At 44.0% G+C, this 18,023-nt stretch overlaps 1 gene segment (V, D, J or C); it reads left to right on the top strand.

Annotated features, from left to right (window-relative positions):
- Nucleotides 1-8,597: 8,597 nt before the first annotated feature.
- The window catches only part of LOC122923687, a 297,490-nt gene continuing 288,064 nt past the window's right edge, over nucleotides 8,598-18,023 (top strand). Inside the window, 2 exon segments of the C gene segment in view lie at nucleotides 8,598-8,631; nucleotides 17,508-17,792. Coding sequence covers nucleotides 8,613-8,631; nucleotides 17,508-17,792 — 304 coding nt within the window.

Below are 18,023 nucleotides of genomic sequence, written 5' to 3'. Positions count from 1 at the left end.
GTCCAAATACTGGGCTCATTTTTGATCACGTACTCCGATCATCTGGACTAATTTGGTGGAATTCTTCAATAAATATTTCCTAGAATTCTGGGAACAGATACATATATCCCTGTCTTCATTGCACAATCCTTAAATTCCTACATCCATCTGCATTGTCTTCCCAAAAATGTTATAAGATTCCCTTTGAGCACAATTACAGATGACCTTTGGTATGTGTTCTGAGGCCTAGTTATGGTGCAATGAAATAAGGTACATGATAAACACCCTATAAGGATATGAACATGATTATAAGGTTCAGTTATTAAATATATATGGTATATAATATAAATCATCATATTATATATCTTTTATGAGTATAGCATTAGTAATGAGTAATTACTCTCACAGCTGTAAGTGTATTAAGTGTATCCAGGGGGCTGGAACTCACAGATTTACAGGAAGGCAGCCACGATGCCTAAGGAAGGCATCGGGCTGCTGTCCTAGCCATCGGGTCCCCGTCACAGCAGCACAGGGACCCGATGGGGACGAGGAGTGAGCTCCCTTCACACACATCGCTCATGCCGCGGTCAGTGCTGACCGCGGCATAGTGAGGATTAATGCGCAGGCATCTGTGTTTTCACCGATGCCAGCGCCTACAGCAGGGGTCTGGCTAACAGGCACAGCTGGACCCCTGCAGCTGATCGGACGGGCGCAGCTCCTGCTCCCGCCCGATCAGAGTGCCGTAGTATTACTGCGCTTGTCGGGAAGGGGTTAATAAACTTTATATTTTGAATATATTGTTTTTGGGTATCATTGTTTCTTCCTTTGGGAATAATTCAGTAGGTGGCACGGTGACATCATACTTCACCTCGCATGGGAGTTCATGCGAGATCTTCAATCTTTGCGCTCAAACAGATATACAGGAAAAATGTATTTGCTACCACGTATTTGCATTTGCTAGCACGAGGAAATTTGGTTTTGCATCGAAATCGAATTTTATCAAGCTGCATCTTCTTCTCCCTGGCTGTGAGCTGTCCAATCGCAGGGGACCATGTCACAGCCAGGGGGAAGGGTGGGGAACCCGAATGGGGGGCATGGTGCCCCACCAGAGCAGCCGATCATGGACATCTTCAGATCATGCCCTACACTTCCAGATACTAATATTGTAATGTCAGGACCAGTAAAAGGTCCTCTTTAAGGAGGACCTGTAACCTCTGCTAATATGTTTGTTTTAGTAGCTACTTGCATCCCCCATATAATAATTCCAGAGCATCTATTCTTATGACTAGGTGTTGTACCATTTCTTCATTATTACTTTTTGATGTTATAAATGAATTATCCCCAACTGGTAACACCCAGCTGGCCTCAGTGGTGCAATAAAGAGGCCAGTGATTGTTCTTGTTGATGTGACGTCACCACTGCAGCCAGGAACAGAACCTTTCAGGGAGAACCGAGGCATTGAGGGAGGTAAGTAATCATCTATTCTTTATTAGAGATTGATGCCCTGATTTGTCCAGTTGCCTCTTGTAACCGGACAACTCATTTTTATCTAAGACCTGCAGTCTGTCTGCTGAAATAGAAATTCCTACCTGATCCACACTGCTCCAGTCCTCCATGCTGCCCCTGCTGTGTCCATCTTCCAGTCCCACACTGTTTATATCCAGCAGGCCATGGGCATGGTCACATGTACCACTCCAGCCAATAGCTGGCTTCAGCAGTCATGTATTGCTTGTGGTCCCATCACTGCTGAAGCCAGTGATTGGCTGAAGCAGTGCATGTGACCATGTGTCGTGCCGTGGAGAATGGTTCCTTTGTAGTATGGATGTTTGTGGACATTTGCCCCTATTGCTGCTTTGCAAAGCTATAAACTCACTAATTTATTGCACCTTGAACTGCTTACTTGCACCATGATTTATGCCATTGCGTGTACACAGTGTTTTATATTGTTGAAAAGACTGGGGGCACTAAGAGGCTTTGGGACTTTACAGTCTGTACACTCAGGAGCTAGTAATTTTTCATTGCTGTCTTAAGTGTGAGGCAGTGACAGGCCTCATATGAGAGAAGATATGTGTGTCCTAGAATGGTGCAGGAAACCTATTAGAGGGGATGTATGTTATGGTTTGCTGTGTTTTCACCTGAGATGTGTCACCGAGGTGCCCGGCCTTGGTGGAGTAAAAGCCAGTAGCCAGTGTGTCCACTAGGATAGATAGTGGACGCTGTTGTTACTTAGCGTAGCTGGTTTCAGCTAAGCCAGGCCTGGCTTTTATTGGGAATAATCAAAGAGCTGGGTGGGTGTTTATTCCCCACGATCCACTCCGGGTTTCACAGGTGGCCCATGTCCACGGTTCTCATTTAAAAGTTAGCAGCAATCCCCAGTGTGGAGGAAGAAGATATGCTCAGAGAACAGACCTGCGTAATTAAAAGGCTTGGCAACTGGCTGACATTGAGGCTGAGTGAAGCCAGAGCTATCCCCTGGTGTGAACAGTGACTTAGAGGTGAGATAGAGATGTGAATATTATGTATATATTATACATTATTATGCACTTTACCCTATTGATACAGGAGTGTTCACCAGTTCTATAACGTGGGACGCCATGAAAGATATAGTGAACACAAAAAGCAACACCCCATGGTAATGAACTAACCGCCAGCAAAACCAATTAAACATACGTGTATTACTGATAACAAGGATATATCTATATGGACACAAACCACAGGTATAAGTACGGCTACAATTTAGAAATAAAGATAGTGATTTCCAAGTGAACCAGGGATAATAGAGACAACAGTATCCCTAACCATAGACATATCTTATTTTGTTATTATTATATTGTTGGTTTGCTTCCCTATATATGCTAAAGCTGTCTAAGACCCCGCTGGATTGCCCGAACATCTTGGGCAACACATCGACTCATCAGAGGTTTATCTATATATTTTATATTTTTATTTTATTTTTTACATTTTTTATATTTTTTATATGGTCTAATATATTTAATTTGCTTTTATATAATAATTGTTTTTACTAAGATCGAATAAATGTGTAACCCTGTAACTTGACTTAATCAACCATGTGATTCCGACTGTACGAGCCCTTCTAGATACATATTATTACTCTATACTTACTATTGAAGGTGCATCAATAATAGATTGGAGCACCACTTCCTTCGCTAGTGAGGGGTGAGCCGTCCTATACAATACCACATTTCTCAAAAACCGACATTGAACTTTTGACTGTCTGGTTTAGCTCAGTCAGATTGTTGCTAAGGTCTGGAAACTGCTTAGTTATTCCCATTGACTTGTTTTGAGACACACGTCTATGGCAGCCATTAACTGCAATAATGTTTCTGTTAGGCTGTGCTTCTCCAGCTTTACCCCTCCCACTAAAAGGTTCTAGATCAGTTAAAAACTGTATAAAATAGAGAAGTCAGAGCCCCTAAAGGTCTGCAGATAGGGGCCAGTGAGACGGGGGTCTGCCCAATGACTGTGCCACCAGCCCTTTGGCTAGGCTACCAGCCTTTTAACACAGAGAGATGGACAGCATACTCAGGACTTTCCTGGCACCTTCTTCTTCCAGGGAGGAGACTGCAAAAACCAGTTCAGTGCATTCCCTGTATTGTTTTGCACTTGATTTGCTCCAATATAGAAGCAAACTAACTTACTGCAAACCCTGACTTTCTGAACTTATTTCCCAATGGGGTGCCCCACGCCTTACAATCCCCTACAGAGAGCAACACAAGGTGACACCTAAATGGTGTCTGTGGGATCCAATGTAGTGTTGAGGCCACCTCAAACCTGGTCACTGCACATGCCTATGGCCAGCTGGTTGTAAACAGTAAGGGGACCTGAAGATGGAGAAAGCAGGGGCAGCACAGAGGACCTGAGCAGCATGGATCAGGTAAGTATTAATCTTCTGTTACAGCATGCAAGCTGCAGGTATTAGAAAAAATTAATTATTACCGGCCAGCCCCATTAATTGCAGGGAGAATGGACTGCGGATCCGCAAAACACCGGGTCGGCACCCCAATAGAAATGCCTATTCTTGACCGCAGCTGTGGACAAGAATAGGACATGTTCTATTTTTTTGTGGCGCTGTGGACAGGAAGTTTGGGGCCGCGGACTGGAAATGCGGATGCGGATAGCACACTGTGTGCTGTTTGCATCTTTTCCATCCCTATTGAAAATGAATAGGTACGCACCCGTTCCACATAATTGCAGAACGGATCCGGACCCAAAGTGCGGACGTCTGAATAGAGCCTAACATCCCAACCTAAAGTTGGTGGTATCAGCATCGCAACACAGTCAGATGTAACCCACAGCCATAAAATACTGAAAAGCATACACTTTCTTTATAAGAGACCCAAAAATTCATTTTCAAGTATAACAGGCCATCAATTGCTAAGCGACTGAAATGCTGAGAATGTCCTGTTTTTTTGTGCAGCAAATCTGCAGTGTTCTACAGTACCAGCAAAGTTAATATGTTTTTAGCAATTCTCATCCACATAAGAAAATCTACAGCAGAAACTGAACTGAGACTCAGATTTTAAATATGCAGCATGTCAATTTATTCTGTGGGTTTTTATCGTGGATTTCACCCTTGTCAATGCCAAGACAAGCAAATGACAAGCAGAAATGCTGCAGATCTTCGGCAGCAGTTACGTAACATGTGGACATAGCCTTAAAGTGGTGCTCAGCTTATACCTGAGCATCTAAGGATGCTAAAACCTTTTACCTGTAAAGGTGTACTATTTGGTTGCTTCACTTGTTTGCCTTGACCAGGGCCTAGTCCACCTTTTGCAGGTCATCCCTGACCTCAGAATCCATGTGACTACAGATTTGTCTGTTGTCCTAGTTCTTAGCCTGCTTGTGAGTCAGCTGTTACTAATAGGACTACTCAAGAGAAGCGACCTAGGAATTTCCTCCAGGGAAGTCCCTAGCTCCTGATGGAGTTTTTAATGTAAAGGATGGCTAATCCATTGTATTCTGTTCCTAGTTTACCCCAGAATGAAATCTGTTCGCAAATCAGTGTGTCTACCATCTGAATATACTGCAGTTTCTAGCTCCTCCACAAACAACCCTCAACTATATCAAAAGGACAACTGCAGAAAGGGGACAACATCTAAAAATTAATTTGTGCTTCTAAAAAAAATTAAACTGTGAAAAGCATACTATTTTCATTGAAAAAAGGGCACAACAATTAATTACATATCCAAATTCTCAAAGACACCTCACAAAAAAACTGAAAATGTGTTTGGTCAGGAATGACAAAAAATAGCCCAGTCTAAAACTTGATAAAATACATAAAAGTTATTCTCCACATGTTGAGTTTCCCCCATTTGACACTAGGTGGCACTGCCCTATATATCTACTTGCATACTGATTATTGTGGTGGGTGGGACACTCTTCTAAACACAAAGGGAGGCTTAAAAGGAGACACCTAAAGCCTCCACATCCTGATACAATTCTACAATATAGATTTCTATCACGTTACTGCCTGATTCACATACAAGATGTTTTTACTTAAGGCTGCCTTCATCTTTTCTTTATGTGAGTAGAAATCCTGAAATAAGGTATATTTCTGTATATTCTTTCCTGCACACATTAACAATCAATGACTGGCTCTTGGGTTTCCTTTTCAGACTCTACCAGTTTCTCCAATATTATCCAGATACCTGAATTGGAAACATTGGGCGGAAAAGACCTTACACTAAGGTGTGATCATCCGTCTTTCACTGGTGCTTATCCTATCCTGTGGTACAGGGTATTACCTGGAAAGGGACCAGTACTCCTCATCAGTGGCTACCAGAACTCATCAGTGGACACCAAGTTCACAATAACCTTCGGTGATGAAAGGAAATACAGCTTCCTTGGAATACAAAGTGTTAAACCAGAAGAAAGTGCAGTGTATCATTGTGCTCACAGTAACACAGAGATATACTTGTATTTCCTGTCTGTACAACATGTCAGTCTTCTCCAAGATGTGCACTGAAAACGTTTTTAATGAAGAGTTTCCATTAAAAGGGTTTTGTCACTTCAGAAAGTGGCGTTCATCATATAGACAAAGTCAATACAAGGCACTTACTAATGTATTATGATTGTACATATTGCCTCCTTTGCTTGCTGGATTCATTTTGCCATCACATTATACACTGCTCATATCCAGGTGTTACGACCACCACTGCAGCACAGATATGAGGAGATCAGGACAGAAGATGCTGCGCTTGTGTGATTACAAGCCCTTTTCATATAATGCACAAACATGACCACTGCTGATGGATTGCAGGGTGGTCATAACCCCTGAAAATGAGCAGTGTATGATATGATGAAAAAATGAATCAAGCCAGCAAAGCAAGCAATATGGATACCACCCAATTGTTACCGGACAGAAATAGATAAAGGAAAAAACAGACCCACAAATGGAGCCACAAATATCGCCAAAAAATTGAACCACAAATCTATACTATGTGAAAATAGAAAAACTTTATTGATAATGTATAATAAATACATACATGATGATAAAAGGCAGCACAAAGGTGGAACACAAAGATGAGGAACAGGACCGAAGGGGGGGGCCGAGAGGTCAGCACACCAAAAGGTAGGGAAAAGAATGTAAGATGAAAAGCACCAAGGCACCTCTGGACAATAAGCCCCAAACAGTACTGCAATGGAGGCAAATATGAGGATAAAAAGACTTGGTGATTAGAAAGAATAAGCATACCCTGGATGGTATGTCGATCTCTCAGCCACCTCCGGACGCAACGCCGTTTCGCCAGTAACCTGGCTTCTTCCGGGGATATAGAACAATGGACAAAACTTCCCCTATTATAGTGCCCACACAGGTGTGTAGGGAAATAATTAAAAGCCTAATGACACCTCCACCAATGGATATGGAGCTTCAAATGGAGGCCAATCGGAGGCCTAGGAGGACATGCTGAGGGAGGAGCAAATATGACACAGCTGTCATGCGGCAGAGCACATGACCGCGGCGTCACAGACCCAACATGGCCACGCCTCCCGCAGGCCGTAAAAGGGCACCAAGGGCGGGACAGGTTTGACGCGGTGGTCACGGGACAGAGCGCATGACTGCAGAGTCAGAAACCCATGATGGCCACCGCCTCCACCAGAAACCGGTGATCAGTCGACAGCATGCGAAGGGAATACCAGGGGCGGAGCAAATATGACGGAGCGGTCACGTGACAAACCACAGCGCCATAAGCACACCAAAGCTGCACCTCCCTCCAAACATTCACAGGTAATATATATAATAAAATAAAATACAACCAATGAAATGGATAGGAGACCACATAGCTGTGGGTCCAAGTCATGATTTCCCACAGATTAAAGTAATAAACGGAAACAGCAAGATGGCAATAAGGTCATGTGGAGAACCACATACCCAAATTAGAATATCACATTACATGATCAGAAGCCTTATTATGTAAAAGTGCAGTTATAAAATCAATCACTTACATATACTGTATTATTGGATCCTAGGCAGGTTTAAGCAGAAGAATTTCCAAAGGAGGTTATATACGACAACGCTTCCACTGATATAGTCCACCGCTCCAAGGGTGTCACAGGTATACTAAAATATGAATAAAAGAAACACAACAGGTTAAAAAACGAGGAAAATAAATAGAATTAAAAACAAGGGACCCAGGATGCTCAGAGGCACCTCAAGAGAACTCAAATTATGTATAAAAGGGGCGAAGGACATATCCTCATTCAATCCCCTGGGTGTCATACAATCTAACTCATGGATCCAACACACTTTTTGTGCCAAGGTCTTTTTCCAGTTACCGCCACGTAATGTGATATACACTCTATCAATGCCACAAATTCTGAATTGAGTGCTGTCACAGTCGTGGAAAAGTTTAAAATGTTTGGGAATGGTTTTTAACAAGGTGATGTCATTTTCATCCTTGGCAGCTTCAATACCCAAAATGTGTTCACGTCTCCTCCTCTTTAGTTCTCTGGAGGTCAAGCCGACATAGATGCGTTGGCATGGGCACATCTCCAAGTATATCACACAAGGTGTATTACACGTAATGGTATGTGTGATAGTATACTGTTTACTATTCGTAAATGGGTTACAAAAGGTGGAGGCCCTATCAATGTTGAGCATGCAACACACTTCCCACATGGGGAACACCCCCATTTGGGACCTTTTGAATCAGGGTTCAACTTTGCCCGACGGCCAGGATGATAGCTATTAACCAGAAGATCTTTTAGATTTTTAGTGCGTCTATGCGTGATAGACGGACGAGTAGGTAGTATTTTCGCCAGGGTAGAATCTAGTTGTAAAATCTCCCAATGTTTTGCTAATGTGTTCCGAATTAATTTCCACTGTGGATTATAAGAGGTAATGAACCGTACCTTGTCGGCGTGGTTACATAATTTGCGGTTATATACCAATAATGGATGTCTTTGTGCCTGTTTAGCCTTTTGATGGCATTGTACAATATTCGCCTCTGGATATCCACGATCAGAAAACCTTTGATGCAGGTCCCGGGACTGTCTATTGAATGCTTCGTCCGTTGAACAAATTCTCCTGGCCCTTAAGGACTGGCCATATGGAATGCTTCGAATAAGGCTGTGTGGGTGGCAGGAGTGCGCATGTAAGACCGAGTTGGTTGATGTTGCCTTGCGGAACAGGTCAGTAGATATCTTCCCAGACTCCTCTATCAGAATCTGTACATCAAGAAAATCAAGATGAGTCTTATCAATAGTGTTAAGCGCGAATATTCGAATTGCAAATTTTTATCTCGAATATCGTGACTTCGAGATTTCGCAAATATTTAGAATATAGTTCTATATATTCGCGAAATCGAATATTCGTTTATTTTTTTCTTTCCCACTTCCCTAAAGTTGTTCTTACCTGTCCTTTGGATTCCTGGCTTCCTGGCTGCTCCAGTCAGTGCCCGTTGCCGCTTCTGCCGACTTCCGTGCTCATGGAGCGTCCCCATCACCATGGGAACGTCTCCATATACTAGAATGTACTGTCGGATTTGCGAATTACGTTGAAATCGCAATTCGATTAATTCAAGTTATAATAATCGAATTTCGATTTCAACTTTGCACTGCTATATTCCATATTCGTTAATTCTAGCCTAATATGGAATATAGCAGCGCTAAGCTGAAATCGCAATTCGATTAATTCAAGTTATAATAATCGAATTGCGGTTTCAACTTGGACCTGGTTTACTATAGATGGCTTGGTAGAATTAGCGAATATGACGAATGTATTCGTCATATTCCACAAAACGAAGATAACAAAGTATTCTCCATCTTCGTTTTTAGCTATCTATTCATCAACTTCGCTAATTCTAGCAATCATATAGGAAAGTTTACTATAGAGACAGCTAAGTTTAATTCGCTATGCGATTATATTACTTTGCTTTTTTTATAAATAGAATAATTATAATAATTATCAGGTATTATAATTATTCTATTTATAAAAAAAAAAGCAAAGTAATATAATCGCATAGCGAATTAAACTTAGCTGTCTCTATAGTCAAATTTCCTATTTAATTGCTAGAATTAGCGAAGTTGATGAATAGGTAGCTAAAAACGAAGATGGAGAATACTTCGTTATTTTCGTTTTGAGGAATATGACGAATATATTCGTCATCTTCGCTAATTCTAGATATCAAACCATTGAAACCAATAGGAAAGTACTAGCCTTAAGTTAAAAATCGCAATACGCGATTATTTAAATCGCATATTAATCGCGATAAATGAAATAATTACGAATATTCGATTTCGACTAATATAATACGAATATTCAATCGAATATTCGCAAAATATCGCGAAATCGAATATTGCACCTCCCGCTCATCACTACTTATCAATCCTGGACGTCAACGTGATATTCCGGTTGTTGCGATTTAATTACCCCACCAACTCGGTGAATCCAGACTGTGGACCCTGCCACACGACGAAAATATCGTCAATGTAGCAGGCCCACATCTGGACCCCACCAATGTCACCATATAGCTCAGCGAGGAACACCTCCCTCTCACACAGCCCCAGGAACAGATTGGCGTAGGATGGCGCGCAGGCCGCGCCCATAGCTGTTCCCTGGAGCTGTAGGTAAAAGGCGTCCCGAAGAGGAAATAATTGTGGGTTAAAACAAACTCCAAGAGTTCCAAGATAAACTGGCGTGTGCTCCATTGTGGTAGGCAGGCTATAAGAACAGCCCCTTGACCCCTAGACAGGCAGGAAAGCCATAATAGGGTGTGCCAGGAGTTAATACCGTGCCAATTACCACATCAGCATCCGGTCACAGCGGTCAAAGGTAACATCACCGCCAGGACCGTCCTCCATGGTCGTGGACCCCGCCCAGACGAGTTGAGATGCACCCTTTTTTTCATTTCATTTTTTTGAATATATGAATTGATACAGTGGAGGAGATTATTGTTGTTAGTGTTGTCAATGTCGTCTCTCACCCAGTGTGATACATTATTTGAAATTACCTAGTCAAGGTTACGTTTTATTGAATCCCAGTTTACAATATTTTTCTGCTATATTTGGGTGTAATTACATACCACGAACACAAACCTGTAGAGGTGGTATATCTAATAAATTTTTACTCCAAGATAAACTCACCTAGATCGTCATCTATATTGGTCATGGATAAAAAGAACCGAACCACCTACAGGCCATCCTTATGGCGAATACTGGTGTACAGCGATTTAACATCGCAGGAAGCAATCCACATGTCCGGTTCGAGGTGCAGATCATTAAGACGGCGTAGAAAATCAGTCGTATCCTTCACGAACTATGGAAGTTGTTCCACAAGGGGCTGCAATATAAAGTCAATGAATTTGCAAGCTGGTTCACACAGATTGCCCTTCCCGGATACAATGGGACGTCCAGGAGGACATGTCCCATGTTTATGAATTTTAGGGAGTAGATACAGGCAAGCCACTTTAGGATATTCAGGGACAAGACTTTGGATTTGCTTTTTATTGATGATACCATTGACCCCAGCACGTTCCACAAGAGCACTCAGTTCTTGTTTGTACTGTTCGCTAGGGTTAAAGGTCAATCGTTTGTAGCAGGTGGGATCTCTAAGTTGCCTGTATGCTTCCTTTTCATATGCATCTCTAGTCCAGACTACCACATTACCGCCTTTATCAGCGGATTTGAACACCAACTCCTTCATTTTTTGCAGTTCTTTAACAGCTTTTCTCTCTATAAAAGTCAGGTTATTCAATCTAGCTGGATAAGTAGCCGAGATTTTATGAAGATCTCGAGTGACAAGCTGTACAAAGGCATGGACATTGGGATACAAATTTAATGCAGGAAACCTCGTTGACTTTGGTAGAAGAGATGATGGAAACTTACCGCAAGGCCCATCTGCCTTTGGTTCCTGCTCCTCCATCAGTTCCTCCAAAATTGTGACTGCTTCTTTCTCTTGTGTCCCAATGTGTGCCCATTTCCGCAAGTCGTCCACAGCTTCAGCCAGTCTGTCAATGCTGCAGCAGCGCTTGCGGCTTCCAGCTCACTGACTTTTTTGCGACGTAAGCACGTGCTGGAACGCTACGTTCCACATGTTGGCCAGGTTCTGTGAGCAGCAGAGGGCAGTTGTGGAATACCAGCTGCAACATGGTCGTCACCTTTCGAGTCAACTGCCACTATTCACAAGCGAGGAGTGGGCATTGATGTCAGACCTCTGTGAGGTTTTACATTTTTTTGATGAATCCACACAGATGGTTAGTGGCGATAACGCTATTATCAGCTTAACCATCTCACTGCTGTGTCTACTCAAACGATTGCTACTCACAATTAAGGAGGATGCTCTGATTGTGGCAGATGAGGAAATGGGAGAGCACATTACACAGGGTGACAGCCAGCCCACCCTCACTTTGTCTTCTCAGAGGCCGGGAGCAAGTTAGCTGCAGGCACCAGACTTGCCCTCCAATAGATTCTCAGTAACAGAAAGTGTACTCATTCCAATAACAGGGCAGCTTAGGAGTGCTGTATTGTTATTTATCATCACTACCTCCCTGAGTCGGGAGTGGGTAATTGCCGTGCGCCTGCTGCCTTCCTTGGATGCTTGTGCTTTAATAACTTGACCCACCGTCTCTCGGTGGTTCACAATTAGGAAAAAAAAGGGGCAAGGCAACAACAGCCAATCAGATTTCAGCCATCGACCTCCCTTGGACCTTCCTGATTCCCTGTTACCCACGATCACCATGGTAGGCGCATAAAAGAACATCGAAAGTTGATCCAAATGGATCGTCGCCATCATGGGGACGTGCAATCGCCCAGAGGTTATCTAGAGTAACCAATGCGGCAGCAGGACCTCGCCCCTAAGGTTTTAGATGGTCAGATCAGCAGGCCCTTGTTCCAAATGTTTTTGAGGGTCACCAGCAGGCCATCAATCATAATTTTTCAAGGGTGTGTATGATGCCCTCCTTTATGTGTAACTCAGGGTGTTTTGGAGTGCCGGTTCCTTGTAATTTTTGGTAGCCCTTTCACTTAGTGCATAGGCTTTATGAGTTTAGGAGTCCCACTACCTGAACAATTGTACCACAATGTGAATGAGGCCCTCCTTTATGTGATATACAGGCTGTTTCGGAGTGCCTCTTGCTTGTTATTTTTTGCAGCACTTGCACTTTATATACAAGTGAATATACAGGAAAGAATGTTTCCTAACAATTTTTCCTGGGGGGTTTTGTGCGTATTTTTGTCAGTCTGTAAAAGTGGCGTACAACTCGGACAACATGGTTCCCAGCAAAGACCTGGGAGTCCAAGATGTATCCATACATCGTCCCCATGCTGTTCCCGATCCATTTCGGTGGTGTTTCTGTCACTTTCTGACCTTTTCCAATGGACCAGGCACCCACCCCTCTTCAGAGCAGGGGGTGCCTGGTTGTCTCCCATTGACTTACATTATACTCAGGTGCTCGGTCGAACACAAGAATATACCGTAGCAATGTGTTCGGGCCGAAAACACAAATACTTTGGTGCTCTATCATCACTAATCTTGTACAATAATAATAATAAATAAAAAAAACTACACGTTTCAGACATAGTAGTTAAAAATCTGGTTAATGTTTAGGGGAACTAAAATCACAAAATTCACAAGAGAAAAAAGGCAAGTTTATACTATGACCCCTTTCACACGGGCGAGAATTCCGCGCGGGTGCAATGCGTGAGGTGAACGCATTGCACCCGCACTGAATCTGGACCTATTCAGTATTCACTTCAATAGAGTTGTTTAAATGAGCGGTGATTTTCGCGCATCAGTTGTGCGTTGCGTGAAAATCGCAGCATGTTTAATATTCAGCGTTTTTCATGCAACGCAGGCCCCATAGAAATGAATGGGTCTGCGTGAAAATCGCAAGCATCCGCAAGCAAGTGTGGATGCAGTGCGATTTTCACGCATGGTTGCTAGGAGACGATTGGAATGAGCAACCCCATTAAAATCTAGTCACTGCATGGTGAGTGCGATTACGTCATCAAAGGTCCTTTTGCAGGTCCTGAAAGAAGAAGAAAGAAGACGATGAGTGGATGAGTTAATTTTTATTTATTTTTTTAACCCCTCAAGCCACATTTTACTATGCATTCTGTATTAAGAATGCTATTATTTTCCTTTATAACCATGTTATAAGGGAAAATAATAAAATAATTAGAACCCAAACCCGAAATTCAGTGAAGAAGTCCGGGTTCGGGTCTGGGTACCACATTCAGTTTTTTCTCACGCTCGTGCAAAACGCATTGCACTCGCGCAGAAAAAAACTGAACATCGGAACGCAAACACAGTCAAAACTGACTGCAATCGCGTGCCTACTCACGCGGGTTTCCTGCAATGCACATCCGAAGTAAATCCAGGCCCGTGTGAAAGAGGCCTATAGGTACTATCTAGGTTTTGTAAATCTGCCCAGGTGTATCAGATTTTCCTGGAACGTTCCTTTAGTACATTACAATTGCTGAATAGTATTGAAATAATTTTAAGAGGTTGTTCACATCACGTTTTGAGCCTTCTATCAGAAGTACTGCATATGATAAGAGGACTCTTGATGTCTACCTCAAATTGAAGCGACAATAGGTCTGGAACGCAACACAGTAGTTTTTTAATACTAGGCAAGGACTCTAACTCCACCCAAAGCATAAATACTGACTCCATCACAACCAGGGGCGTAGCTAGAAGTTACTGGGCCCCACAGCAAATTTTTGTATGGGCCCCCCAGCGCGGTTCGCAACTCCTTTCTCCTGTGTAAACCCCACTCCTTTGGCTAGTCATGATCTAGACCAGACCAGGCTGCCACGCCATCCTTTTCCTATATAATAAATAAATATATATATATATATATATACATATATATGAATTTACACACACACACTGTCTGTCATGTAGTGTTATTGTATAATATTGTTGTGGGGGCCATATCAAAGTCTTAACCCTGCTCCCATGCAACCCACACACTCCTGTGACTAGTCAAGATCAGCCCCCATCCCCCCCTGCATACCAGGGGGGTGCAGATAAGGGCCAGGGGCTGCACTGAAAGGGCCAGGGTGGCGCACACAGGGGCCAAGGGGGCACAGACAAGGGCCAGGGAGGCGCACACAGGGGCGCAAACAAAGACCAAGGGGGGCACAGATAAGGGCCAGGGGCGCAGACAAGAGTCAGAGGGGAGGCACAGATAAGGGCCAGGGGCGCAGACAAGGGTCAGGGAGGGGGCACAGATAAGGGCCAGGGGCGCAGACAAGATTTAGAGGGGAGGCACAGATAAGGGCCAGGGGCGCAGACAAGGGTTAGGGAGGGGGCACAGATAAGGGCCAGGGCCCAGGGGCGCAGACAGGGGGCATGGAGGCACAGACAGAGGCCAGGGGGGCACAGGCTAGGGCCAGGGAGGTGCAGATAAGGGTCAGGGGCTGTGCTGAAAGAGCCAGGGAGGCACAGTCAGGGGCCACGGGCTGCGCTGGCAAGGTGGGCACACAGGCAGCGTGGGAGCTAATAGGAGGGAGAACTTTCACTGGGTGCATTTCATAGCACACTGCTTCCATAAAGCGGGTGGATTTTTTTCTAATATGAAGCCATTGATTTCTGCAGATTGTTATCCCTCTGTGCACAATGGCAGGCGGCGGGTAATGAAAAGTCCCTGCGGCGGTACCTGTCCCCGTCCTCATCACTTCCTTCCTGCCAATATCTGCCCAAAGTCTGCTTGCTGGGGCTTGTGGTTCTCCGCTGCAGCTTCCCCGCCTGTTTAATGGAAGGAGTTCCTGCGCAGTGGCGGGCATGCCTGTTATCCCTTGAAGCACTGCCTGCGCTCAGATGCCGGCTTGTACCGGCTTGCGCTGTCTGTCAGTAAGAGATGCGGGCGAGGGGGGCGGCGGGCCGCCCACACCTGCGCTGTATGTGAAGCCTTGGGGCTGCTCCAGGGGGGCACACAGGCAGCGGGCACAGCGCACAGCTATACCTGAAAAGCCCAGTTGTGCTGCGCTGCGGTGCCGCTCCTCTTGCCTGCCTCAGCGTTTCTCAGGCGCTCTCTCCTCCTCGTCAGGTCAGAACTTTGTAGGCGTGTCTTATGTCTATTTAGACTAGCTCGATACCGGCTTGCGTTGTCTATCAGTAAGAGATGCAGGCGGGGGAGGGGGGCCCGCACTGTATGTGAAGTGAAGCCTTGGGACCTCGTCGCTGTGTGCGAAGGGGCCGCGGCCGCCGCTGTATTAAACAATCTGAGACTGACTAACATGCATGCTGCGGGGCGCCGGGCCCCTTGTCAGAGGCTTCCCCTGCTTCCCCGGTAGTTAAGCCACTGATCACAACTGTAGCAGCTGGGCATCGGTTAGTTCCTAGTTCCTTTATTTATTTTTTTACAGCATGTGGAGCACCTTGGACTATTTTTTGCTTACGCTTCAATATCTATTTAAATATTATCACATACATCATCAGATTATAGACGGTCGAAATTGCACAAAATAATGGAGTTAGGGTCTAATATACCGCTAAAACCATACAGACACTTTAGTACGGAGCAATTTAGTAAATTTAGTAATGCACATTTATGCATTAATTCTCCAGCCGCCAGGGCCCTTCATCTGTTCTTGGAACTGCCTGCTCACGGTGACTGCATTTGATTTCAGACCGGCTCCCGGCACAGGCACAGGTGAGGGCTTACCTGTGCATCGCCGACAGGTGAGTCTACCTTACTAAGGATGGCAGCCCGCATGTGTTCGCTGGCGAACACTGGGAACTGACCATCACTGATAGCCAGCGACCAACTACTAAAGTGACTTTCCCACCTGCTTTCAGAAACATAGCCAGTGCAGGCATGAGGACTGATCGTCTTCTGTCCACTTGCTGTGAGCCGACCACCAAATAAATGATGGTGCAGACTCAGCAATGACAGAACAGGCAAAGGCAGGAGGCAGTAATGGATGCCATATAGTTTTTTTATAAGACACTACAGAATGGAATACCGCAATTTATTACGCCGATCCATGCTGCTTTTTTGCAGTATACTGACATTTACCAGCCAGAAGGAGGCCAAAGGTATACTCGTTTGGCATCCATATAACTAAGGCTACTTTCACACTTGCGTTTGACAGATCCGTTCAGATAATACAGATGTCTGCATCCGTTCAGAACGGATCCGTTTGTATTATCAGTAACATAGCCAAGACGGATCCATCTTGAACACCATAGAAAGTCAATGGAGGACGGATCCGTTTTCTATTGTGCCAGATTGTGTCATAGAAAACGGATTTGTCCCCATTGACTTACATTGTGTGTCAACGGATTTGTTTGGCTCAGTTTCGTCAGACGGACACCGCTGCAAGCAGCGTATTGGTGTCCGCCTCCAAAGCGGAATGGTGGCTGATCGGAGGCAAACTGATGCATTCTGAACGGATCCTTTTCTATTCAGAATGCATTAGGGCAAAACTGATCCATTTTGGACCACTTGTGAGAGCCCTGAATGGATCTCACAAACGGAAAGCCAAAACACCGGTGTGAAAGTAGCCTAATAGAGCCATGCAGATGTGTTTTATAGGTATGGTACACCAAAAGGTTTCCTAATGTGCACACTAAACGTAGGGTGAGAATGTGATGTGAACAGGCCCTAAGCCCTATAGGTGCATACTTTGTATGTGAATTTACTGCCAAATGTTCATTCAATATATTCCCCTACATATGATTTCAAATCTACTTCACTAGGTGGCGCTATGACTTCAATGCTAAATGATTTTTTATTTTATTACTATGGGTCTATCTATAGTCTAGAAAGCAAAAAAGGAAGGTTAAAGAGATACTGTGAGGTTAAAGAGGTAGTGACTAAGATCTACTCGCATATACGTGAATGGGTTTGAGCCTTGTCTGCTCCATTAAGCAGCTCGCTACAAGTCAGTGTATTGAAGATGTTTCGTTTCTGTGCCACTTTCATCCTCCTTCTTTGTGAGTAGAAAGCCTGACAGTGGACATAGTTGTAAAGCTGCCAAGATGATTTTGTAGTTGTGATGTGTTCCTTTTTACTGTACTATTAATACAGCTCTATATGATTTGTGCTTTCCCTTTCCAGGTTCTTCTTGTGCCTCTGATATAATTCAAGCGCCCAAACTGGAGACTTTGGCTGGAGAAGACTTTAGTCTCAGATGTGACCATGCCTCGCTTCCTACATCTGACTACATCTTCTGGTATAGGCTGTTTCCTGGTCAGGGACCAGTGTTTCTACTACGAGGCTACTCAGAGACCGAGTCACCAGACCATAAACTGAGATTAACATTCAACGAAGGGAGAAAATCCAGTGTCCTCCATATACGGGATGTGGAGCCTGAAGACGGTGCGGTCTATCTGTGTGCTCGGGGTGACACAGAGTTACACACACACTTCCTGCCTGTACAATATTCCTAAAGTTACTCTGCATTCAAGTTGTACTTTAGTAGACAGCATCTTGCTATATTAAATAAAAATTAAAAAAATTGCTGGTAGATCCAGTATAAAGTATCTTTATTCAGGATGGCAATGTAGTCTATACAGTAGATAAAACATATGGTATTTACATTGTCCTGTGTAACTGAAGAATAGCGATGAGTGG

This window comes from Bufo gargarizans, chromosome 1 (assembly GCF_014858855.1).
Source record: "Bufo gargarizans isolate SCDJY-AF-19 chromosome 1, ASM1485885v1, whole genome shotgun sequence".
NCBI lineage: Eukaryota > Metazoa > Chordata > Amphibia > Anura > Bufonidae > Bufo > Bufo gargarizans.
This window is presented reverse-complemented; position numbering and strand designations above follow the sequence as displayed.